The sequence below is a fragment of the Hyperolius riggenbachi genome, chromosome 3 (assembly GCF_040937935.1).
Source record: "Hyperolius riggenbachi isolate aHypRig1 chromosome 3, aHypRig1.pri, whole genome shotgun sequence".
Lineage (NCBI taxonomy): Eukaryota > Metazoa > Chordata > Amphibia > Anura > Hyperoliidae > Hyperolius > Hyperolius riggenbachi.
The window spans coordinates 377,983,995-378,011,621 of NC_090648.1; the positions used below are offsets into that span (position 1 = coordinate 377,983,995).

Consider the following 27,627-nt stretch of genomic DNA (forward strand, 5'->3'; position numbering starts at 1 on the left):
GACAAAGTTGTTACACTTCATCTATGTGACTGGAAACTCAATACTTTGGCTCAACTTAGGCATTGGTGGCAAATCGTATTTCAGCTTGCTTACTTTTAATGCTTAATGCTCTTAGTGCTTTTGCTTAGTGCTTCATTCCAGAGTGCTTCATTGGCCTGCTTTATGCTGATGCATTTAAACAGTGTGTGTGTTTTGAAGCCACGCAATCCACCTCCAGCACTTTGTGGTATGAATCTTTGTGTGTATCTTTTTATCAGTTTATTGGTATACACAAGCAGCTTTTTTGGTTGTTACAATTTAGAACATACACAGTATCCAAAGTGTGCTGCATTTGAACAGTTTAAAATAGATTCCCCGTTGCTCATTGACTACAGAATTTTCAGGTACCTGGTTTGAAATGCGGATAAACACCTGTATAAATCCGTAAAGTGATGCATGTGCTCTCCAGGCTTCCTTGTAAACTAGTTGCAGAAACCGACAGTCAATGAGATACAGTTTAGGAATTGCATGTAAATGGTATGCAGTTTGGAATTGAGCCAATCAAGTGTGTCATGCCAGTCTGAGTTGGCCCAGTTCCAAGCCACATACAAATGCATAAAATCATAGTGCAAGTTGGAATAATTGCACTTTGGCCATCTGTTCTGGCAGACAGGGTAAGAGTTTACTGTCAGCTGGTGGATTCATTCAGATGTTGATGTTCATTCAGATGATGGCTGCTTTTATGTTCAGCTAAAATTCCCGGAAGCAAAATGGTAGTTTCTGTACAGTCTCATAGCAACAGTACTCCAAACAGTACACCTAGTACTGATGACAAATTTGGGAATTTTGTTGGCTGTAAATTAATATGTGAAGTGGGATGAAGAATAAAGACTGTTTGCATTGCAAATAACCAGGAACACCATGGGAATTTATTTATAAAAAGCAATTTTTATTTTAAGTACAGCGGAACCTTGGTTTGCGAGGTGTATATTACCAGTATTTTCAATATAAAATACAAAATGGTACATGTTTAGTCATAAATACCAGAATTTCACAGGATTGAAGCAAATCAAGTAAGATTTTTAATCGATGACCAACATAAAGCAGCAAATATTTGACAGGGTGACAGAAACCAGGATCAAGGCATAATGGCGACATCTATATCTGTGGAAATCTATAATCAATCCATATTTGTGGCAATGTTATTATGACTGTAATTGTCATTGGACTGGATGTTCAAAAGATATGACAATTGCAATTTAATATTTCTAATAATTTTTCTTCTTGAGTGGCCGCTGAGACAGTCGGTCTACTTCTTTCAGTCAGCCAAAGCAGAATGTGTAGACACTATATTTGTTGACTGAAATCGTCCTGTTGTGTGAAAATCTAGAGCAGATATGGATTGCTCCCATAGTTTGTTGCGTTACCTACAGCAATCCACTTTTAGATTTTGCTCAGCAGATCATTTCTGTTTTTCCTGCAGCAATCTGTGGTGGGACACCATCTGGTTTATCCTCTTTTCTCTCCATAGAACAGAACAAGTAGCTTGGCAGAAAGTTCACCAGCACATTGGTCTATTGATTGGGGGAAAACAATCACCTAAAGTGATCATAAAACATCAGTTCAGGTGACCATTGTCCTAAATGTATATGTAGTTCTACACTGTGAGAGAAGAATAGTGTAGTGCAGCTCTAGCCCCACTTCAATTTTTTTTTTTTAAGATGCACACGCAATTAATTTCTATCACATGAAACAGTTATGATAATTAGAGTCAATAGTTGAGCAGTGTTCTCCCCAGGCTCTTTTAGCACGGTGCTGCACCCGGCTAGTTTTGATGAGCACACAGCTGTCATCGGCTCACCTCCTCCTAGGCTGTAAGCAGAGTTGTGCACAGAAGCATCGGCCCTGCATTCCCTCGTATAGCCCCACTCTGCTACTTTTTCATGCCACACGGCTACTATTTCATGCCAACCAACTGGAAAAAAATTCTGGGAAGAACTCTGTTGAGGAATGTTTTGTGTATTGACATGCTGCTGGATAACCTTTTCTGTTCTTAGGAAAGAGAAAACCATCAGGAGTTTCCCCACTGTGGAGACTTCAATGGAAGTTGCTGCAAAACAAGAGGTTGGTCATTGGTGAACCAACTTGATACATTACCAATGAGATTTTGATGTCAGGGGACATATGCTATTTTTACACCTAAGTGTATCACTAATGATCTTTTTGGGTGGCAAAATCCAAGATGTCTTAGTAGCGCTACATATAACTTGGAGCAAATGTTTTGGAAGTGTATTGTTTACGGTCGTGCACTGTGTGGTTCTCGTTATAGGCTAAGTTATGTAAACCAGTGTTTCTCAAAACTGTCTTTGTGACTCCCAACGGCGCATGTTTTGCAGGCAACCTCACCTATGCACAGGTGGGGTAACTAGTGTTTCAGTTCCATGGATTCCATCTAGCTGAGAAACTAATTACCCCACCTGTGCATAGGTGGTGTTGTCTGCAAAACATGCACTGTTGGGGAGTCACGAGGACAGTTTTGAGAAACACTGATATAAACTGTTCTATGTATTCAAGGCAATTTCCTGTATCTTCACTAAAGTATTTTTCGCATTCTAGGGGTCCATCAGCCGGCTGCAGCCCCTTCAGCCTTGTTCTCAGAAAATCTGGACAAGATAAAAGTGGAGATAGAGGAGGAGCTTAAGAAATTGGAGGAAGAGATATCTGCAGGTTTGTATCCACAACTGTGATACTCCTTCACCTACATATTAAGGAGGTGCGAAAAAAAACCCTCCAAAAATACAATAGCATCACGTTCATTTCACAAACTTTCCATCAGATTTCTTCTGTAATTTGGGCCATGAAGGCATAGATACTTTTTTTTTTTTTTTTTTAATTGAAAGTGTTTTAGTTGATAACATACGTACAGCAATATACATATCTGGTCCTTTCTATGAGAAATAATACATTGTAAATAGATAACACACTTTTTGTTTCTATATCTGTAGTATGTATTTAACTGCAATAATTTGAGGAAGCATATTACCAGTCAATTCGTAGGGCAGGTAATAAGTTATGCGATCCCTTTATTTGTATGGGTTCAAATGGGTTATATTACAAAACTCTTACATCAGTGTTTTATATCTGTAGAATTTCAGTATGGCAGTAGAAGTGTGTTTGCGCTTATGTAGAGGCTATTGAGGTAGCGCATAACATTGTGGACCTTTAAATCATAAACCACAATTGAAATAACAAAAACGAGGAAAATTGTGTGGTCCAGATGGTCAGTTGGTCAGTATCTTGTTAAGCTTACAGTTTCTAGGTGTCATGTTATTCAATGCCATGGATATATCTGCATACCGGTAGTTTATATTTTACTGTTCTAATAATCGCTTGAAATCTTTGGATTCTCTGTGTTAGGTCCTGAGTGTCCAGTATAGATCTCTTCTAACCTGATAGTGTTGTCTAAATATAAACCCGAAGTTTACCCTTTTTCCCTAAACTTGATAGCATCTGGTCAGTTTGGCAGAATTCTCCCCTTCCAAATATAAGGCTCCAAGACAATTTCCCACTTACTAGTACACTTTTTTTTTTTTTTTTTTGTTTCCTCTTGGTGAATTTTCATCCATTTTAATGTGGTTACACTTAATTGGGTTCTTTGCATACCCCAAATGTAGTTTACTCTATTTTTGTGTATTGGTTAAACGGGAACTGAACTGAAGTGAGTGATATGGTGGCTGCCATATTTATCTCCTTTTAAACAATACCAGTTGCCCAGCTGTCCTGCTGATCTATTTGGCTACAATAGTGTCTGAATCACACCAGAAACAAGCATGCAGCTAATCTTGTCAGATCTGACAATAATGTCAAACGCCTGATCTGCTGCATGCTTGTTCAGGGGCTATGGCTAAAAGTATTAGAGGCAGAGGATCAGCAGGATAGCCAGGCAACTGGTATTGCTTAAGGCTGCTTACACACTAAGACGTTACAGGCGCACATTAGTGCAGCCTGTAACGCTCCCCCAACGCACAGCAATGTAACACAAGTGGGCTGTTCACACAGCCCACGTTGCGTTACATGTAACGCTGCACGTTCTGCCGAAAGTGCAGCATGCTACGGCGTTACAGCGGCTTAAGACGCGTTAGACTGTTTGCACATGCTCAGTCATGTTGGGGAGGAGCGGAGAGCGGCCAGGCACATGGCTAATTAATATTCACTGCACGTTGTGACGTGCAGTGTTTACTTCCTGGTGCGGCCGCTCTGTGCGGCGATTGGCCGGGCGGGACCACATGATGCCGCATGCGTCCAAGAGTACGCATCACGGACGCCAGAGTGAGCTGCACAACGCGGCTCACTCCGACGTCCACATCGAAGAGCACCAGGCCTTGCGTTAGGTGCACGTTATGCGACCTTAACGTAGCACCTAACGCAACGTCTTGGTGTGTAAGTAGCCTAAAAGTAAATATGGCCGCCTCCACATCTCTCACTTCAGTTACCCTTTAAGTCTGACATAGATTGTTTGTTTTTTTGTTTAACTTTATTTGCCTTGCTTGCCATTCATGATCAACCTGTGTTGTGCATCAGGCTATACTCCTGATCTATCTTGGGCAGCACGGTGGCGTAGTGGTTAGCGCTCTCGCCTTGCAGCGCTGGGTCCCTGGTTCGAATCCCAGCCAGGGCACTATCTGCAAAGAGTTTGTATGTTCTCTCCGTGTCTGCGTGGGTTTACTCCGGGCACTCCGGTTTCCTCCCACATTCCAAAAAACATACGGATAAGTTAATTGGCTCCCCCTAAAAATTGGCCCTAGACTACAGTACTTACACTACATAATATAGACATATGGCAATGGTAGGGATTAGATTGTGAGCTCCTTTGAGGGACAGTTAGTGACAAGATATATATATATATATATACATTGTACAGCGCTGCGTAATATGTCGGCGCTATATAAATACTAAATAATAATAATAATAATAATCTATATTAGTGTGGTAGACTGCGTTTATGCTGCATTAATTTGCTAGTGTCAAATATTGCTCCTGTTGGAACTCGTACGTAATTGATTTGGGTCATAAAGCAATGATATTCACAGCTTTTTATCTCTGCATGAAGATAGGTTAGTATTTGTATACTGAGAGTTAGAAAGAATGGGGTAGAGAGGTGGGTTAGTATTAGCTAGAGCACGTGTCGAACTCCAGGCCTGGAGAGCCAGATCCATGCCAGTGTTTAGGATGGACTGAGAAAGCAAGGAATGTGTTCTACCTGATGGACCACACCTTTCCTGATTCAGACCCATCAATTCATTTGAGCTGTATCAAAAATGTGTGAGGATCTCGGCCCTCGTAGGACCGGTTTGACATACCTGAGCTAGAGATAGTACAGTGTGTTATTAGCCCATTAGAAATCATCCACTACTACATTTTTAAGGGAAACTAAACTCTCCTCTGCTCTAAAAGATTAGCCACAGCATAACCTTTACAGAAACCTTTTTTTTTTTCCTTAGAATTTCTGTAAATTGTAATTAAGCTTTAACTTAAAGGGTTAAGCCTCAGTGTTTACTCTAGGAGGGCCACAGGGGCAGAGGTACTACAGTAGTCAGTTCACAGCTGCTAAGAATTAAACACTTTGATCTGACTAAATAAACCCAGCAAACGGAGCAGTGCATTTCTACAGCAACTGTATGTGTAATGATGACTTTTCATTGCCCTGTGCAAGAGTTTGGGTCCGTTTTTTTTTTTAGTTGGTCCAGTTCCGAACTGCATAATATAAGCATAAAACTTAAATCTTGAAATTATTAACCTCACATTGACCATCGTTAGTGCTACTCTTTTGGACTATACAGTTTTAGATTAGCTTATAGCCCAATTTCGGACAAATGTTTATGTAAGTTTGAAATTGTGAAGATATAATCATAATGATCTTGATTTTGCCCTGATCATGCACACCACCTTAAAAAAAAAAATTGTAGATGCCTTTTTAAAATATTTTTGATTATCCTAAAGATGCAATTCTTAGAACCATTATAGTGCTGCTGGGAGGAATTGATATTGCCACCAAATGCTTATTAGGACTGGACTGTACTGTACTTCCCATGATTCCTAGTGGTGACTAGGGATGGTCAATAAGGTGAAAATAATGGAGTTGATTATGCAAATGCAGCTTTGACCATTGGGACATTCAATGGTCCATTTTTAAGCTGCATAAATTTGCATTACATAGTTACATAGTTGTCCAACCAGTATAATAAAAATAAAAAATACATAAGTAAACATTAGGTACCTTTCTGTCTTGTACCCTCACATATCCTAGTTGATCCAGGGGGAAAATTAAAAACTCTTATGCTGGGTACACACCATGCGGTTTCCCGCTCGATCCGCGGGTCGATCGGGATCGATTCGATTATTTCCGACGTACTCTATTTGGTTTTCGATCGATCCTGCCTTTGATTTTGCATACTTAACATAAATCGAATCGATCCCGATCAATCCGCGGATCGAGCGGGAAAACGCATGGTGTGTAACTAGCCATACAAAGCTTGGGCCAATTGAACTTCAAGGGGAAAAAATTCCTTCCCGGACTCCAGGTGGCAGTCCTGGTTCAACTTTGCTGGGTTCAACCTAGTAATTGAACTTCGGTGTAATTAAACTGGAAGGATTTGCATCTCATTGACTATCCCTAGTGGTCACTAGGTGCTAATACCCAGCTGACAATGGTTCCGGTGGATGTTAGTTTGTAGCTCTGCTGGCCTTTAGGTGACAGGGAAAGTAGAATTTACAGTATTTAACATCTAAACTCTGAAGATGTAGCAGTATTGGTTTTCTCACCAGCTACTGAGGGAAAATGGGCTATCAAAAGGACAACTATTTATTTCTATTACTTTGCACGTGTACACTGGTAACCGATCTCTGTTTAACATTTTGCTGTTTTTTTTTTTTTTTTTTTGTTTGCTGTTTTTTTGTTGGTGTTGGTGGGTATCGTGGAATGGGAAGTGAGGAATTTTGTGCCAGATAAGGTGGGCGTTCATGGGCAGGAGAGGTCAACTGAAATTAGTATTCTTTTAAATGGTTTGGAAATCCAACAGGATCTGAAATCTTCAAGTTAATATCCACTGTTGCGGTTGGGAAAATAGGTGATGGGGGCACCTACTCTATGCAACTGATAACTGGTGCAGTTAGGTAGGGGGACTCTGCAGCTTACACCCCACTGTTCTGGATTCTAGGTTTGAGCATAAGTGTTATTTCAGCTTCAGTTAGCTTTGGAAATTCATGTCTAGCTACAAACAGGCATGAAAAAGTTGTTCGCTTTTTTTTTTTTTTTTTTTTTTTCTTACAGGCTAAAGTTGAAAAATATAGTATATATTTTTTTGAAATAATGAAAAATCTTGTGGCGCACTGATATGTCTAGCAATTATCAGTGAAAGTGGCGTTTCACTTTTAAAGGACCCCTGAACTGAGAGGCATATGGAGGCTGCCATATATATTTCCTTTTAAAGGATACCAGAGTTGAAAGGCTCTGGTAAAAAGTGAAGGTGCATTGGGTATAAGCAAATACTTACTGCGCCTCCCATTCCCCTTTCGCCGTTCTCCTGCACTCGTTATCCTTGGCAACTCCAAACCTGGACATACATAGTATGTCCCCCCCTAGTGTTTCCACCCCTCCCTTTAGATTGTAAGCCTCTGGCAGGGTCCTCCACTCCCTAGTGTAATCAACAGGATCATGTGCTCCTGTCCTATGACAGCCTGTACTTGTATTACGGGGCCTACCTAACCAGCCCATATTGCATGATCATGTATTTTTTGTACAATTTGTATGTATAACTTTGTTCTATGTGTATAACCCTATGTATGTCATCCTTGTATCATTGTATATATTGTCCAGCGCTGCGTAATATGTTGGCGCTTTATAAATACAATAAATAATAATAATACATAGTAGTTATTTGGGTTGAAAAAGACATACGTTTATCGAGTTCAACCAGAAAATAAATCCGCCGGGCGGATTGTTCAGAAACTGCCTTATCAGTCCACCGATAGACTGTACACACGCTGTACTATCTGCTGAAAACCCGCCCAGCGGGAGGTGACGACGGAGCCGTCGTTGCCTTTAGTACTGCGTGTGTACAAGCCTTAAGGCGTCTTTTCTCTGAACTAAATAAACCCAGTTTATGTAATCTTTCTTAGTAATTGAGACCTTCCATCCCTTTTTATCAATTTTGTTGCTTGTCTCTGCACCTGCTCTAAAACTGCAATCTCTTTCCTGTTATGTGGTTTCCACAACTGAATTCCATATTCCAGATGTGACCTTACTAGGGTGTTAAACAGGGGCAATATGCTAGCATCTCATTCTTATTTCCCTTTTTAATGCATCCCAAAATGTTATTAGCTTTAGCTGCACCGGCTTGGCATTGAATACAATTATTTAACTTGTCGATGAGTCTTAAGTCCTTCTTCAAGTTTGATGTCCCCATCTGTATCCCGTTTATTTTGTATGGTGCTAGACCATTGGTATGACCAAAATGCATGACTTTACATTTTTCAACATTGAATTTCATCTGCCATGTATGTGCCCATATAACCATCCTATCTAGATCCTGTTGCAATATCTCACTATCTTCCTGTGCGTTGATAATTCTGCACAATTTTGTATCATTTGCAAAAATAGCAACATTGCTTTCTACTGCATCTACTAGGTCATTAATAAATAAATTGAAGAGTACTGACCCGTGTGGGACCCACTGCACCGCGCATACAGGTATGTCCATTTTTTTTTCTCCCCTGCGACTGTGCAGTGATGTGACAGGAATGCGCATGCTCCCACAACGGACATAATGCGCATGCATTGCGCAGTATGGCCGGGTTTGGAGTTGCTGAGGATAACGACAGTGTAGGTGTAGGAGAACAGCCAGTGATGGAGGGGAATGGGAGGCGTGGTAAGTATTTGCTTATACCCCCCTACCCGCTGCACCTTCACTTTTTACTAGAGTCTTAAGGCTCTGGTATCATTTAAAACAATGCCAGTTGCATTGCATCCTGATGATCTCTTTGGTTGCAGTAGAGCCTGAATAACACACCTGAAACAAGCATGCAGCTAATCTTGTCAGATCTGACAATGTCAGACAGATCTGCATATGCTTGTTCAGGGTCTATGGATAAAAGTATTAGAGGCAGAGGATCAGCAGGATAGCTAGGCAATGTGCATTGTTTAAGAGGAAATAAATATGGCAGAATCCGTATCCCTCTCCCTTCAGTTGTCCTTTAAGGTAGCTGCATGCATGTCAATATTTTCAGAAGAATCCTTCTCATCTCCCAGTTAACCCACTGCTCTCATATATACAGTGGTTTGCAAAAGTATTCGGCCCCCTTGAAGTTTTCTACATTTTGTCATATTACTGCCACAAACATGAATCAATTTATTGGAATTCCACGTGAAAGATCAACGTCTGTGATTCTGGGTAACACCTGGCGCCGTCACAGAGGTGCCAGGTGTTACCCGGAATCACTGACGTTGTATTCTCCCAATTTTTATTGCCTGAGGAAGCAGATTCAAACCTGCGAAACTCCTTGCAGTCCCCCTTTTTCTTGGATTATGCCAATAAATTTATATTTATTTGAATAGACAGTTTCAGTGTCTGCTTATACGAGGTAAGTCCACCACCTGCCTCGGAAGCTTTTTAAACGTTTTTAGTACTTTCATCCTTTTGGCACCTCTGTAATCTTTGCACATACTTATTATCCACCCTTGATGGAGGAAGATGCCCCCTTTTTCCTACCTACAGAGAGTGACTTATTCCTGAGTGGAGACAGGATAATATGCTCACCTGCCTTTACAGTGGTTGCCTTGGAGGTAACCCTGACTTGTGAGTAATGTATAATTATCGTACTCTTTCACAATCCTAACATTACAGTACATACTACACTATATATTGGGCTCTCGGTTTCTCCCTTCTCTTCACTCAGAGCCAAATACAGAGCAATCTTGGGAGAAAACCTCTTGGAGTCTGCAAAAGACTTGAAACTGGGGTGGAGGTTCACCTTCCAGCAGGACAACGACCCTAAACATAAAGCCAGGGTAACAATGGAATGGTTTAAAACAAAACATATCTATGTGTTAGAATGGACCAGTCAAAGTTCAGATCTAAATCCAATCGAGATTCTGTGGCAAGATCTGAAAACTGCTGTTCACAAACGCTGTCCATCTAATCTGACTGAGCTGGAGCTGTTTTGCAAAGAAGAATGGGCAAGGATTTCAGTCTCTAGATGTGCAAAGCTGGTAGAGACATACCCTAAAAGACTGGCAGCTGTAATTGCAACAAAAGGTGGTTCTACAAAGTAGGCTAAATATGGGGCTGAATAATTACGCACACCCAACTTTGCAGTTAATTTGTAAAAAAAATGTTTGGAATCATGTATGATTTTCTTTCCAATTCTCACGTGTACACCACCTTGTATTGGTCTTTCACGTGGAATTCCAATAAGATCGATTCATGTTTGTGGCAGTAATATAACAAAATGTGGAAAACTTCAATGGGGCCGAATACTTTTGCAAACCACTGTACATTCTATAGTCTGTCCGTTGATTTGGAGAGTTTATTGATCAAAAGGGTGACCTGTGAAGTCTTTTCATGCCTCGTTGTCCTTACACAGATTACTAACTGATGCAAAGAACAATGAGCGCTGCTAGTCAGCACTACAAGTGTTCTCCATGCATTATTTATTTTAGTGCCATAATTTTAGTGTAATTTGTGTAATATCACTACAATGTTATTTTCCAGCTAAATACTGTTCTCTGGTTATTTCCAGCCTTTCCCAGCACCGGCTTTGACATGCACACATCGCCAGTGTTCAGCCCCGAAAGCCCTGAGTGCTCCATCGAGGAGTGTCTGACTCAGTTGACTGAGCGGATGTGTCTGGAGGTCCTGGAGTACCTGGAAAAAGGCTGCCAAAACCTCTTGAGCGGGTAAGGAAAACGCACACACCAGATCTCTTGGTTTAATGTGTTTTCATACATGTGTACTTGAGATCAAACTAAAGCTTAACCATAGTGTTTGTGCTTCAAACTCTGTTTTTTGTCACGCAGTTGGATGCTAAAGGCTATTCCTATAAATCAATGTTTTCCCCTCCAGCCCCTGCTACCATAACCTTTTCGGGACTGCTGATGGTAAATCCTACGACGCCGCGCTTGTGGCCTGATGCGCCGTAGGTTTTACACCACCTGCCATTTTCGCTCCCGACAAGATTGTGTGCACCTGAGAGGTGAGATTAAAGGGAAGGTTCAGGGAACTCTTGAAAAAAATAAAAATCCCTATCCACTTACCTGGGGCTTCCTCCAGCCCGTGGCAGGCAGGAGGTGCCCTCGCCGCCGCTCCAGAGGCTTCCGGTCGTCTTCGGTGGCCGACCCGACCTGGCCAGGCCGGCTGCCAGGTCGGGCTCTTCTGCGCTCCATGGCCGGGCTCTTCTGCGTCCCACGCCGGCGCGCTGACGTCATCGGACGTCCTCCGGGCTGTACTGCGCAGGCGCAGTAGTTCTGCGCCTGCGCAGTACAGCCCGGAGGACGTCCGATGACGTCAGCGCGCCCGCGTGGGACGCAGAAGAGCCCGGCCATGGAGCGCAGAAGAGCCCGACCTGGCAGCCGGCCTGGCCAGGTCGGGTCGGCCACCGAAGACGACCGGAAGCCTCTGGAGCGGCGGCGAGGGCACCTCCTGCCTGCCACGGGCTGGAGGAAGCCCCAGGTAAGTGGATAGGGATTTTTATTTTTTTCAAGAGTTCCCTGAACCTTCCCTTTAAGCTATCATATGACAGCTGACATCTCCCCTCAGTGATCAGGAGCCATCGCTATTGACTCCTGATCACTATGATCGACGGCGGATCGTAGTGATCACTAGTAGAGCAGCGGCGGAAGGAAAACGATCCACTCATCTTACTGAGGTTCCCCTAGCGATCGTCGCTCCCCTCCGCTCTGGCTCGCTCTGACGTACGTGTCGGGTCCTGGCTTCATCCCGTAACTTAACGGCAGTGTGAGCGAGGATACCGGCCAGAGCCGAGGGGGCTAGAGCTGCTCATCGCTGGAGCCTGGGTTAAAGGAGTCATCAGTCAAACTTAAATACAGCTCATTTACCCATCTACTTACCTGGGGCTTCCTCCAGCCTCTTGCAGCTGACTGTCCCACGCAGACAACTCTGTTTGCAGCCGCCAGCCTGGAGTCCCCAGAGACTGCATGTCCACCTCCTGCTCTGCCATCACCAGCTTCGAACACTGTGATTCCAGTGCTGGAGACTTATAGGAATTACGGTTATAGCAGCGCACAGGGAGTAACTTTGGCGCCGTCAGAAGACGGAGCTGAAGTTAATTTTAAAACACAATTCGGTTTCCAGCAATTGTAGGAATTCGAATTATTTCATTTCCCACCATCCATGGTGGCCTGGTGGGTGAATAGTATTTAAGATGGCCGGGAACTTGTGCAACGGCAGGATCAGCCATATACCGGCTGTATCCTACACCCAAGTCTCCCGCGCCGATATCTCTTGTATGTCACCAGCTTCTCCCAAAGCAGTTCCATTAGTAGCCTGGATTCATCATCGGGCAGTTTTTTCCCCTTGCAAGCCTGGTCCCGATGCGCTGCTCAGCCCACCATAATTCGGATTCCTACAATTGCTGGAAACCGAATTGTGTTTTAAAATTCTTGGTTTAACACATGATCAGGACCAGCAAATCAGAGCCTTACTGATCTATCAGCTGATCAAACTGATCACATGCTTCTCCATGAGTTCTCCTAAGCACAGTCATCCCTAAACAAAACAAAAAAATCTGAAATGCCACATTTGTTCTTTCCCCTATGCAGGATTATCGAGCGAACCTTAGTGAATTGAGGCCACTGTCTGGCTCTACTGGGTTTTTTTTAATACCAGTGTGTGTGTGTGTGTGTGTGTGTGTGTGTGTGTGTGTGTGTGTGTGTGTGTGTGTGTGTCAAGAGGAAAAGAAAACGGGGATGACACTGAAAAAAAAATGTACATGGTACTGAAGACCCAAAACAATACACATTGCATAGCAACTAGCTTAAAGTGAACCTGAGACGAAAGGTGACTGAGGTTTTATACTCGCCTAGGTTTTCCTCTAGCCCCCTTGAAGCCACTCTGTCCCTTGCTGTCCTGGGCCTCTGCTGTCCCCTACTGGATGGCTCTGTACTCTGAGTCATGCTTTGTCGCGCATGCCAGGATCCAGTGGCCTCAAGGGGGGGGGGGGGGGCTGGAGGAATAGTAGAGGTGAGTATATGTGCACTTTAAGGCCACTCTTAACGCTTATGTCAGTTACTTTAACTTAACAGGCCAGTTTGAATTCATACAGATATCAAGAGCATTTCATTAGCAATTGAGAGAGCCAGTAATTTGAATGAGTCTAGATTACAGGAGAAACCGATTACCGGTATTTGCATCACAGCTCCAAGGATAAAAGTGTTATCTTTAAACTCACAAAAAAATTCCTGAAAAGGGCAGTTTATGGATCGAATAGAAAGTATGAGAATGTCCACGGACCAAAGTATTTTCAGTGGCAGAAATTATATTGTCAGCAATCTATCAAAGTGTATTTAAAAGGTAAGGGAAAACCATATTGAATGTTTTTTTTTTTTTTTTTTTTTTTTTACAATAGCTAAGGTAACAAAGGGATACTGTTTATTGGACACTGAATCCTTGGCATTTTCCCCCATCGTGTGTGTGTGGGGGTGGGGGGGGGGGTATAATAGAGCACATTATAATAGGGGGTACTTTTAACAAGAAGCACTAAATTGGGTGGTCAGGATACAGTATAATGAGTGGCAGTGTAATGGATGTAGTAAAATAAACAGCCACACATACTTTTAAAGACCATGCCTTCTCCCAAAATAAATGCAGGGGTTCCTCGAGATAAAAATTTGCAGGGGTTCCTTGAGATCCCTAAAGTTATTTGCAGGGTTCCTCCAGGATTGAAAGGTTGAGAAAGGCTGTATTAGACACTGGTCTATGATGATTAGCAGCTGGTTATTGTTGCTTTTTTATAGCGAGTTGTTGTTTGAACTTACTGTATTTATGTTTGAGTAAAGATTAATCATAGTTTTTATCCTCAGGTAGGACACGGCCCATTTATGTTAACTTTAAATATTCTTCAGTTATAGAAGTTCTAACTCTGTCTCTTTTAGCGGAACAGTCCTAAAGCCTGTTTTCTGCTGGATGCTCATTTAACTGCTGTAGGACCATTTATTTATTTATTTTTTTACCTGCATTTTCATGCCTCAATATTTTTCTTTCAATGGTCTCAAACCATTTGCCAATGTACAATATGCCCCCTCCTCTTTCTTTGCTAAACAAACATTCTAAAATATACCTGCACACAGAATTATTCAAAAGAGCAATTTCTAATAATGCGATTAATACGTGAAATTAAAGTATAGAAGTAATATGTTCAGAATTCCAGTTTGTTGCACCAAATTGTAATATTCCACTGTAGCTTTCTTCCTCTAATCTCAGGATTCAGGTGGTGGGTGGATCAAACTGGTGCAGCCGTGTAACATGCAAATTAAGTGTAACATGTAAATAAGGATGGTCAATGAGATGCAAATAATTTAAATTGATGCAGCATTATGCAAATTTTGTTTGCAAATGTATGCAGCTTGAACATGAACCAATCAAATCCTGCTGAGGTAAAATTCATACCTCCATACAAAATTTGCATAACCCTGCATCAACGCAAAATTATTGGCATCTCCTTGACCATCCCTACATGCAAATTAGGAAGGCTAACAGAGATCAGACTACATTTCTCTACACAACTTCATTACAGTTAAAAAAAAAAAAAAAAAAAAAAAGTGTCCTCTAAGGGCTGGTGCACACCAAGCGGGTTTTTCGGCATTTTTACAGCCGGCTGCGGATACGCTTGGTCAATGTATCTCAATGGGGTGGTTCACACCAGAGCGGGAGGCGTTTTGCTGAAACTCATACTCCCGGGGTGAGGCATTTTTTTGGATTGTGGAGGCGTTTCTGCCTCCAATGTAAAGTATAGGAAAAACGCAAACCGCTCTGAAAACCGGCAGTTCAGAGCGGTTTTGCAGGCGTTTTTGTTACAGAAGCTGTTCAGTAACAGCTTTACTGTAACAATATATGAAATCTACTACACCAAAAACGCTTCCCAAAACCGCAAAATGCTAGGTGAAACGCTACAGAAAAAGAAGAAAAAGCGTTTCAAAATCGGCTAGCATTTTGTGGATCTGCTAGCGTGTTTTGGTGTGCACCAGGCCTTAGTTAGGATGCAGAATTCTAGTTCATAGAAAGGGGCGAGTAATTGTAGGACCACAACTTGCTGAAAGTAATCTACTCAGACATCCTGTCTGTATGTATAGGTGCACAGCTGCAGGCAACCACAACTACTCAATGAGTTTTTGAATTGGAAAATGTATACAAATCGCCAAGATCTCTGAGAATGTGCCCTGTTTCGTTTTGGGTTTGTGGGCTTTAGGTATGATTTCTGTAAAACTATACCACTTTAAAAAGGTAAGGATTTAAACATTGCTTCTGCTGTGGGATATCTACTGATCTATAGATGAGACTTAAGAACAGGTTTTGTAATTTTGAACATGGAGTAGCTGAGGCGAGATCAATGATCCAGTTTATTTTTTTCTCTAAGTAGGTCACTGACATTTGATGCATTCAGGAAGGAATTGGAGGCCATAGCTCTGCACACCGCTGGCTGGAGTCAGGTACGATGTTATTGGTGTGCATATAAATGTTTGTTCTGGGGCACTGGAAATATGCTGTTTTTAAGCTTTCACTTTACCTGGAAGCAGTTTCCAGTCTCGCTTGTCTTCCCCTCACTTGCCCTGTAGATTGGGAAGCGGCGTGTTATTTCGGATGGCTGCTGAGTGAGCCAGGGCCGCCTGAGCCTCAGGCAAGGCACTCCCTGCAACACCTGCATTCTGTTGATCATCCCTGAAGAAAAATTTTGTGAGTGTGATTAAATGAAGTAGCTGCAGATTCACTTGTAACATCCGTTGTATTCTGTTAGCATCTGTCGGTGATCCGATTCTCACTTCCTTTTCTAGCCAGTCACTGACACAGCTTGAACGGACTGCAGCTACAATGCATCTCCAGTCACAGAAATGACAAAACATTGTTTTCTGTGTGGCTAGGATGATTGTTAGGAATGATTAGCTAGACTTTCCTTCAACTGTTGTCTTGTAGTTAGTTCAAATTCTTAAAATTACATATAGTAAATAGAGCTGTAAACAGCAAACATATGTAAGGGCTGGTGAGAACTAAAGAAAATTCCGGAAGCTGCCAGGTTCAGTTTAGCTGAGTTTTGTGTGTGTGTGTTTTTTGTTTTCTTTTTTTTTTTTTTTAATCTATGTTCTATTTAGCTTACGCAGGACAAAAAGGTAAATCACACTTGGACTGAGAGGAATATGGAGGCTGACATATTTATTTCATTTTAACAACCGTGCAGATTGCCTGGCAGTCCTGCTGGTCCTCCGCCTCTAATACTTTTAGCCATAGCCCTGAACAAGCATGCAGATCAGATGTTTCTGACTGAAGTCTGACTGGATTACCTGCACGCTTGGTCAAGGTGTGTGATTCAGACACTACTGCAGCCGAAGAGATCAGCAGGACTACCAGGCAACTGGTATTGTTTGAAAGGAACTAAATGTGTCAGCCTCCATATCCTTCTCAGTTCAGATGTACTTTAACCACTTGCCGACCGCCTACTGCATATTGGCGGCAGCAAAATGGCAGCTCCAGGACCACGTAACGCAGAATGGCGTCGGGTCCTGGGGCACTGTTTTGCTGGGATGCGCACGCATCCGCCGGCAATAGGCTCCACCCACCTGTGACGTCAACCCGCCAGCCAGTCGGAAGCGCCAGCGGATTGTTAACCCGACGATCGCCGCATAGGAAGCATATAATACGCTTTGTAATGTTTACAAAGTGTATTATACAGGCTGCCTCCTGCCCTGGTGGTCCCAGTGTCCGAGGGACCACCAGGGCAGGCTGCAGCCACCCTAGTCTGCACCCAAGCACACTGATTTCCCCCCCTGATCGCCCACAGCACCCCTCAGACCCCCCCCCTGCCCACCCCCCAGAACACTGTTTGCACCCAATCACCCCCCCCTAATCACCCATCAATCACTCCGTCACTATCTGTAAACGCTATTGTTTTATTTATGCCCTAAACTGCCCCCTGCTCCCTCCTGATCACCCCCCACCCCTCAGATTCTCCCCAGACCCCCCCCCCCCCCCCCGTGTACTGTATGCATCTATCTCCCCTGATCACCTATCAATCACCCCCTATTACTGTTACCCATCACTCCCTGTCACTATCTGTCAACGCTATTTTTTTTTTTTTTTTTAGTCCCTAAACTGCCCCCTGGGGACTCCTGATCGCCCCCCACCCCTCAGATTCTCCCCAGACCCGACCCCTCCCCCCCCACCCTGTGTACTGTATGCATCTATCCCCCCTGATCACCTGTCAATCACCCATCAATCACCCCCTGTCACTGCCACCCATCAATCAGCCCCTAACCTGCCCCTTGCGGGCAATCTGATCACCCACCCATACCATTAGATCGCCCGCAAACCCGCAGTCAGATCACCTCCCAAGTGCATTGTTTACATCTGTTCTCTCCTCTAAACACACACTAATTACCCATCAATTGCCCCCTTTCACCACCTGTCTCTGTTACCCATCAGATTAGACCCTAATCTGCCCCTTGCGGGCACCCAATCACCTGCCCACTGGCTCAGATTGCCCTCAGACCCCCTCTTATCAATTTGCCAGTGCATTATTTATATCTGTTCTTCCCTGTAATAACCCACTGATCACCTGTCAATCACCTATCAATCACCCCCTGTCACTGCCACCCATCAATCACCCCCTGTCACTGCCACCCATCAATCAGCCCCTAACCTGCCCCTTGCTGGCAATCTGATTACCCACCCACACCATTAGATTGCCTGCAGACCCGACGTCCGATCACCTCCCAAGTGCACTGTTTGCATCTGTTCTCTAGACCCCTATCTGCCCCTAGGGCACCCAATCACCCACCCACACCCTCAGAACGCCGTCAGACCCCAGCCCTGATCACCTCGCCAGTGCATTGCTTGCATCTATTCCCCCCTCTAATCACACCTTGAGACACCCATCAATCACCTCCTGTCACCACCTGTCACCCCCTAGCACACCTACCCATCAAATCAGGCCCTAATTTGCCCCGTGTGGGCTCTTGATCACTCGGCCAAACCCTCAGATCACCCTCAGACCCCCTTCCGATCACCTCCCCAGTGCATTGATTGCATCTATTTTCCCCTCTAACCACCCCCTGAGACACCCATCAATCCTGTCACCCCCCCCCCCCCCCCTTCCCTAGCACTCCTATCCATCAGATCAGGCCCAATACAACCTGTCATGTAAGAGGCCACCCTGCTTATGACCGGTTCCACAAAATTCGCCCCCTCATAGACCACCTGCCATCAAAATTTGCAGATGCTTACACCCCTGAACAATCATTTTAAGACATTTGGTTTCCAGACTACTCACGGTTTTGGGCCCGTAAAATGCCAGGGCAGTATAGGAACTCCACAAGTGACCCCTTTTTAGAAAAAGACACCCCAAGGTATTCTGTTAGGTGTATGAAGCGTTCATAGAAGATTTTATTTTGTCAAAAGTTAGCGGAAATTGATTTTTGTTTTTTCACAAAGTTTCATTTTTCACTAACTTGCGACAAAAAATAAGATCTTCTATGAACTCGTCATACACCTAACAGAATACCTTGGGGTGTCTTCTTTCTAAAATGGGGTCACTTGTGGCGTTCCTATACTGCCCTGGCATTTTAGGGGCCCTAAACCGTGAGGAGTAGTCTAGAAAACAAATGCCTCAAAATGACCTGTGAATAGGACGTTGGGCCCCTTAGCGCACCTAGGCTGCAAAAAAGTGTCACACGTGGTATCGCCGTACTCAGGAGAAGTAGTATAATGTGTTTTGGGGTATATTTTTACACACACCCATGCTGGGTGGGAGAAATCTCTCTGTAAATGGACAATTGTGTGTAAAAAAAATCGAATATATGTCATTTACAGAGATATTTCTCCCACCCAGCATGGGTATATGTAAAAATTTACCACAAAACACATTATACTACTTCTTCTGAGCACGGCAGTACCACATGTGTGGCACTTTTTTGCAGCCTAACTGCGCTAAAGGGCCCAAAGTTCAATGAGTACCTTTAGGATTTCACAGGTCATTTTGCGACATTTGGGTTCAAGACTACTCCTCACGGTTTAGGGCCACTAAAATGCCAGGGCAGTGTAGGAACCCCACAAGTGACCCCATTTTAGAAAGAAGACACCCCAAGGTATTCTGTTAGGTGTATGACGAGTTCATAGAAGATCTTATTTTTTGTCGCAAGTTAGCGGAAATTGATTTGTATTGTTTTTTTTTTTCACAAAGTGTCAATTTCCGCTAACTTGTGACAAAAAAAATCTTCTATGAACTCACCATACTCCTAACAGAATACCTTGGGGTGTCTTCTTTCTAAAATGGGGTCACTTGTGGGGTTCCTATACTGCCCTGGCATTTTAGGGGCCCTAAACCGTGAGGAGTAGTCTAGAATCCAAATGCCTCAAAATGACCTGTGAATAGGACGTTAGGCCCCTTAGCGCACCTAGGTTGCAAAAAAGTGTCACACATGTGGTATCGCCGTACTCAGAAGAAGTAGTATAATGTGTTTTGGGGTGTATTTTTACACATACCCATGCTGGGTGGGAGAAATATCTCTGTAAATGACAATTGTTTGATTTTTTTTTTTACACACAATTGTCCATTTACAGAGATATTTCTCCCACTCAGCATGGGTATGTGTAAAAATACACCCCAAAACACATTATACTACTTCTCCTGAGTACGGCGATACCACATGTGTGGCACTTTTTTGCACCCTAACTGCGCTAAGGGGCCCAAAGTCCAATGAGCACCTTTAGGATTTCACAGGTCATTTTGCGACATTTGGTTTCAAGACTACTCCTCACGGTTTAGGGCCCCTAAAATGCCAAAGGGTGCAAAAAAGTGCCACACATGTGGTATCGCCGTACTCAGGAGAAGTAGTATAATGTGTTTTGGGGTGTATTTTTACACATACCCATGCTGAGTGGGAGAAATATCTCTGTAAAAGGACAATTGTGTGTGTAAAAAAAAAAAAAAAAAAAATTGTCATTTACAGAGATATGTCTCCCACCCAGCATGGGTAGGTGCAAAAATATACCCCATAACACATTCTACTACTTCTCCTGAGTACGGCAATACCACATGTGTGGCACTTTTTTGCAGCCTTACTGCGCTAAGGGGCCCTAAGTCCAATGAGCACCTTTAGGCTTTACAGGGGTGCTTACAATTTAGCCCCCCCAAAATGCCAGGACAGTAAACACACCCCACAAATGGCCCCATTTTGGAAAATAGACACTTCAAGGTATTCAGAGAGGAGCATAGCGAGTCCGTGGCAGATTTCATATTTTTTTTGTCGCAAGTTAGAAGAAATGGAAACTTTTTTTTTTTTGTCACAAAGTGTCATTTTCCGCTAACTTGTGACAAAAAATATCTTCTATGAACTCACCATGCCTCTCAGTGAATACTTTGGGATGTCCTCTTTCCAAAATGGGGTCATTTGGGGGGTATTTATACTATCCTGGAATTTTAGCACCTCATGAAACATGACCGGTGCTCAGAAAAGTCGGAGATGCTTCAAAATGGGAAAATTCACTTTTTGCACCATAGTTTGTAAACGTTATAACTTTTTTTACCCAAACCAATAAATATAATGGGCAAACTCAAAAGAGGTAGGTAGGCACTCAGTGTAATTGCAGATGGGATACGTTCCGCCGAATACAGTGCAGGAAACCTCAGCAGCAGCTACGTGCTCAAGACGCATGCAGTAGAAGCATTGTGACCATTTCATACAGAGGAGAGAGTTGAAAGCGTCTGGCACTGTAGCTTTTAATTCAACACAGCAAGTGTACAATGAAGTGGCAATGAACATATGCAACATACAAAGTTCAAGTGATGCTGGTGATGGTGGTACTTATCGTGCTTCTGCTGAGGGTGGGAAGGCAACTGTGGGCGCCAGAGGGTGCACGGCCTTACAGCCGTTTCACGTTGGGGTGAGCCTTGCTTCTTCGGAGGCTTATCGTAAATATAATGTGTAGGAACACATTACGTCAGCGCGCCGGCGTGGGACGCAGAAGTGCCAGGACTTGGAGCGCAGAAGAGCCCGACCTGGCAGCCGGCCTGGCCAGGTCGGGTCGGCCACCGGAGACCACCGGGAGCCTGCGGAGCGGCGGCGAGGGCACCTCCTGCCTGCCACGGGCTGGAGGAAGCCCCAGGTAAGTGGAAATTGATTTTTATTTTTTCTCCACCCTCCCTGAACCTTCCCTTTAAGTGGTTAAAGGACATCCAAGGTGACAAGTTACCTTATGAGATAGATGTGTATGTACAGTGCCAAGCACACAAATAACTATGCTGTTTCTTTTTTTTCTTTCTCTGCCTGAAAGAGTTACAAATCCAGTATAACAAGTTTGCATTCTTAAAACAGAAAGAATTTGCAATAATTCAGGTTGGAGTGAGCTTGAGATGTCTCCCAGTGCATCACTGCTGAATATATGCAAATTAACCATTGTTACCCTTCCAGTATGTAAGTGACAGTTTCTGTCTGGGTTGGGAACTGGTCGGAACTATAGCGTAGCCCTCACTAATGAGGAATTACAGCCATAAATTTCCTGGCAGAAAATGGCTTCTGGGAGCAGGAAAGAGATAAAAAGATCAATAGTTCATAGATTTTAGCTGTGACATACTTCAATAAATGTGTTATTGAAGCAGTAAAAACTTGAAGTTGATTTAAATATAAAATAAAACGGTGGGATAGCTAAAAAACATTTTCAGGAGGAGGATAGGTTCAATTGTTTAGCTCATTAGTTTATTTTCACCTCTGATGTCCTTTAAAACCTGGGAAGCTGATTCACTTACTCTTAGTCACTGACCCAGATGGAGTATGTACATCAGGTGTTCTGAAAATGAAGTTTTCATTTTCTTGAAGCATCTGCTTGTAGATTGCAAATGTGTGCAACCTTCACATGGGACAAATCAGAAGATGTCACTATCTATAGGAAAATACCTGTTGCACAAATTAATATGTCCTCATATCCTACTAAGGCCTTGTTAACACGTGCACAAATCCAATTTGGTGCACACATTATAACCTGTGGTGTGGCGTTGGAAAGTTGCGGTGCAGCGCTGATCAGCGACGGTAGTTCTTATTCACGTGACGGAAAAACATTGGCGCTGGACGATACGAAGCTTCCAGATGCGTTACAATGTAACGCTCTGGAACGCTTTGTCTAATGTGAAAGTTTACATGAAAGTCAAATAGACTTTCATGTTACCTTTCTAAATGCATCCCAGGAACGATCCGTCATAATGCGCAGATCAGCTCCTAGTGTAAAAGAGCCTTGAGCAACCTCTTGATGCCTACCCACTTTCAACATCCAGATCAGTCTGATGCCTTCTACTAGAGAGCAGCTATGAGCTTCAGGTGACAAAATGGTTGCTCTCCCCACTGCTTGACCGTGTGCCTAACGAGGAAGTGGGTTATAAACAGATTAGGCACGAGCAAGCAGTAGGATGTCATTGAGGATCTATGAACTAGAGCAGAAGACCTATTCCTTTTTTTTTTTTTTGCAAAACTGTTACTTTTTTTTTTAAGGACATGTCTGACAAACAAACCAAGATCTACTTACCCAGGAATTTCTCCAGCCCCTGGCTGCCAATACGTCCCTCGCCACAGCTCCGGTGTCCCAGGGTCCCCTCCGTTGCAGTTGCCGACCTTGCCAGGTCAGCATCTTCTGCGCGAGCGTGCAGTCAAACTCACGTGGCCTGGAGTGTTCTGCACAGCTCCAGGCCATGTGAGCGCAATCGCGCAGGCACAGAAGGTCGGCAACTGCAATGGAGGGGACCCTGGGACACCGGAGCTGCGGTGAGGGACATATCCCTAGCCAGGATTCAAACCCTGGTCTCCCATGTCAAAGGCGGTGCCCTTAACCAGTACACTATCCAGCCACGACTCCCAAGTATAGCCCCTTCCACAGTAGCCAGATGTGCCCCCAGTAAAAGTCATTCCTTCTACCCATAGCCAAATGTGCCCATAGGATGATACAGCTATGTCTCAAGGCGCCACTAGATGAGGTCATATATATGAAACACTGCGATTGCCACACAGGAAGAACAAACGATCATTGTACCGCTGACATGTTGCTTGCACACTCCGCTCCACAAGCCAGGAGACATAGGTAGTCTTGAGCGGCACACTCTTCACATCATGTTGCAGGGGATGCGGAGCAGGGAGCCAGCTGGCAAGAGCAGGATTACTAGTGCAACATCCTTACGCTCCTCTGCCAGTAACAAAACCTGCTCCACCATCCATTCTGCTCCACTGACTCGCATATAAGCCGAGGAGATAACGTTTCAGCTTATTTTTTTTGTGCTGAAAAATTAGGCTTATATGTGAGTATATATGGTAACGTTTCCACAAAACCGCTATGTTCTCATTACTGATGGTCAGCGAGATGCAAATAGTTCATAATTGCACATTGTAGGATTATGCAAATTATGTATGTAGCCTGGAGATGATCCAATCACATGCTGCTGAGATGGAATTCGATTGGTCAATTTTCAAGATTCATTTATTTGCATGCAAATATTGCATAATCCTGCTTCCTCAACTGTGAATTATTACCATCTTATTGACCATCCCTAGTTCTTGTGGTCATAACATCTGTGTGGCTTTGACAGACAGACCAGGTTATTTAGCACTGGGTTATTACCTCTCACAGGGAAAATGACAAAAAGAGAACAGAGGCAAGTAGTATGTACAACTAGTACCATGCACTTTACCTCATCATGTTACATGTCACTTCTGGCCAAGTTTGTTGGATGACCTATTTTCTCCAAACTTAGTAAATCACACCCACAAACCCAATCTCTGTGTATTTGCATAGTGTAACTGGTATGCCCTTTGTGCACCATCTCTTGGCCCCTCTAATGGTCCATACACATGCAAGATAAGAATCGGTGCACACAAACGAGCAATATTAACAAGCGAAAAGGCAAGTAGTTTAACCATTCGAGGACCGCGGGCTTTACCCCCCTTAAGGACCAGACCCTTTTTCCATTCAGACCACTGCAGCTTTCACGGTTTATTGCTCGCTCATACAGCTTACCACCTAAATGAATTTTGGCTCCTTTTCTTGTCACTAATAAAGCTTTCTTTTGGTGCTATTTAATTGCTGCTGCGATTTTTACTTTTTATTGTATTCATCAAAAAAGACATGAATTTTGTCAAAAAAAATGATTTTTTATTTTTTTTTGTAACTTTCTGTGCTGACATTTTTCAAATAAAGTAAAATTTCTGTATACATGCAGCACGAAAAATGTGGACAAACATGTTTTTGATTAAAAAAAACCCATTCAGCCTATATTTATTGGTTTGGGTAAAAGTTATAGCGTTTACAAACTATGGTGCAAAAAGTGAATTTTCCCATTTTGTAGCATCTATGACTTATCTGACCACCTGTCAAGTTTCATGAGGGCTAGAATTCCAGGATAGTACAAATACCCCCCAAATGACCCCATTTTGGAAAGAAGACATCCCAAAGTATTCACTGAGAAGCATAGTGAGTTCATAGAAGATAATATTTTGTGTCACAAGTTAGCGGAAAATGACACTTTGTGACAAGAAAAAAAAAGTTTCCATTTCTGCTAACTTGTGACAAAAAAAAAAATGAAATCTGCCACGGACTCACCATGCCCCTCTCTGAATACCTTGAAGTGTCTACTTTCCGAAATGGGGTCATTTGTGGGGTGTGTTTACTGTCGTGACATTTTGGGGGGTGCTAATTTGTAAGCAACCCTGTAAAGCCTAAATGTGCTCATTTGACTTTGGGCCCCTTAGCGCAGTTAGGCTGCAAAAAAGTGCCACACATGTGGTATTGCCGTACTCAGGAGAAGTAGTATAATGTGTTTTGGGGTGTATTTTTACACATACCCATGCTGGGTGGGAGAAATATCTCTGTAAATGACAATTGTTTGCACTCAGCATGGATATGTGTAAAAATACACCCCAAAACACATTCTACTACTTCTCCTGAGTACGGCGATACCACATGTGTGGCACTTTTTTGCACCCTAACTGCGCTAAGGGGCCCAAAGTCCAATGAGTACCTTTAGGATTTCACAGGTCATTTTTGTTTCAAGACTCCTCACGGTTTAGGGCCCCTAAAATGCCAGGGCAGTATAGGGACCCCATTCTAGAAAGACACCCCAAGATATTCCGTTAGGAGTATGGTGAGTTCATAGAAGATTTTATTTTTTGTCACAAGTTAGCGGAAATTGATTTGTATTGGTTTTTTTTCACAAAGTGTCATTTTCCGCTAACTTCTGACAAAAAAATTAACTCATCTATGAACTCACCATACTCCTAACGGAATACCTTTGGGCAGGGGTCCCCAACCTTTCCCGGCCCGGGGACCACTTTCTGACCAAATTATTTTCCGGGGACCGCCGTGGGGGGGGGGGGGGGGGGGGGGTTTAGTGGACGTTGGGTGCGCGTCCTAGTGGACAGTGGAGTGGGTTACGGGGGGGGGGGGGGGGGCGCTGGCGAGGGTGCAGTGGCATAGCTAGCATAGTTGCCCCAGTATTAGGGAGTTTAGTTGCCCCAGTATTAGGGAGTTTAGTTGCCCCAGTATAGCCAGTATAGTGCCCCAGTATAGCCAGTATAGTGCCCCAGTATAGCCAGTATAGTGCCCCAGTATAGCCAGTATAGTGCCCCAGTATAGCCAGTATAGTGCCCCAGTATAGCCAGTATAGTGCCCCAGTATAGCCAGTATAAAAGCCAGTATAAAAGCCAGTATAGTGCCCCAGTATAGCCAGTATAAAAGCCAGTATAGTGCCCCAGTATAGCCAGTATAAAAGCCAGTATAGTGCCCCAGTATAGCCAGTATAAAAGCCAGTATAGTGCCCCAGTATAGCCAGTATAAAAGCCAGTATAGTGCCCCAGTATAGCCAGTATAAAAGCCAGTATAGTGCCCCAGTATAGCCAGTATAAAAGCCAGTATAGTGCCCCAGTATAGCCAGTATAAAAGCCAGTATAGTGCCCCAGTATAGCGCCCCAGTATAGCCAGTATAAAAGCCAGTATAGTGCCCCAGTATAAAAGCCAGTATAGTGCCCCAGTATAGCCAGTATAAAAGCCAGTATAGTGCCCCAATATAGCCAGTATAAAAGCCAGTATAGTGCCCCAGTATAGCCAGTATAAAAGCCAGTATAGTGCCCCAGTATAGCCAGTATAAAAGCCAGTATAGTGCCCCAGTATAGCCAGTATAAAAGCCAGTATAGTGCCCCAGTATAGCCAGTATAAAAGCCAGTATAGCCAGTATAAAAGCCAGTATAGTGCCCCAGTAAAGCCAGTATAGTGCCCCAGTATAGCCAGTATAAAAACCAGTATAGTGCCCCAGTATAGCCAGTATAAAAGCCAGTATAGTGCCCCAGTATAGCCAGTATAAAAGCCAGTATAGTGCCCCAGTATAGCCAGTATAGTGCCCCAGTATAGCCAGAATAGTGCCCCAGTATAGCCAGTATAGCCAGTATAGTGCCCCAGTATAGCCAGAATAGTGTCAATAGGAGGTAGAGGAGATGAAACTCCAGCACTCTCAAGATTGCAGCAGGGGACTGGGCTTGACCTTCCTTAGTATATGACTTAAGCAGTGTAATCCCCTTTAAGAGCGTGCACAGGCTGTGTGGCAACAGACAAACTTGTGTAGGAGGGAGAGATGAGGTGGAGCCAGCACTGCCGTTAGGGTAACTTATTGAGTCAAATATAACAGAGGCACTTACAGTCAGCGTGATCAGATGCAATGCGGGGAGGTGGGCGCCAGGTCTATGTCCCCCTGCGGACGTCCGTTTTGCGCAGCAAGCGCTTGTTCACCGCAATGGGGAAAGAGTTGGGGGCGGGCAGTTTCAGCGTGGGTTACATACCCACGTAGCGGCGGCACTTCCGCCTACGTCAGCCTGCCACGCCCCCTGGTTTCTAGAGCAACCACTGACGCCTACCTCCTCCGTAGAGGACGCGGGAGCGCGGGCAATGACAGGACGTGCTAGGGCACCGCAGCACAGGAACCCCATCCCAATGTTGTAGCACATAAAAACCAGCTGAACTGAAGCTTAGAGGAGGGAGAGGGAAAGGAAGGGAGGAGGGGGGGAAGGAAGGGAAGGAGGGGGGTAGGAACGGGGGGGGGGGGGGAAGGGAAGAAGGATATGAGGTGTGGGGGGGCGAGAGGAAAATGGAAAGAAGGGGAAAGGGGAGAAAAAGGAGAAGAGGGGAAGGGAGATGAAGGGACGGGGAAAGCAAGAGGAACAGGGTAGGGAGGACAAGGAGCGGATGAAGGGAGATGCCAGAGGCATGAAGGAGGCGCAAGGAACAGCAAAAAGCCCAAAATAGTCCCCAAAGGAGGGAAGAAAAGTGCAGAGTCAAGTAGAGCTGCACATGCATGCGCAGCAAAAACGTGGGGGGCTGCGCAGGCATGTGCAACTACGAAGAG

At 43.9% G+C, this 27,627-nt stretch overlaps 1 protein-coding gene across 2 annotated transcripts in view; it reads left to right on the plus strand.

Moving 5' to 3' along the window:
- BCL2L13 (BCL2 like 13) overlaps nucleotides 1-27,627 on the plus strand; it is a 138,933-nt gene that overhangs the window by 48,495 nt on the left and 62,811 nt on the right. Inside the window, exons 3-5 of one of the 2 annotated variants that reach the window (XM_068277268.1) lie at nucleotides 2,596-2,706; nucleotides 10,777-10,933; nucleotides 15,628-15,700. In XM_068277268.1, the coding sequence (XP_068133369.1) occupies nucleotides 2,596-2,706; nucleotides 10,777-10,933; nucleotides 15,628-15,700 (341 nt within the window). The remainder of the gene's footprint in view (nucleotides 1-2,595; nucleotides 2,707-10,776; nucleotides 10,934-15,627; nucleotides 15,701-27,627) is intronic. The other variant, XM_068277269.1, reaches the window with a different exon arrangement.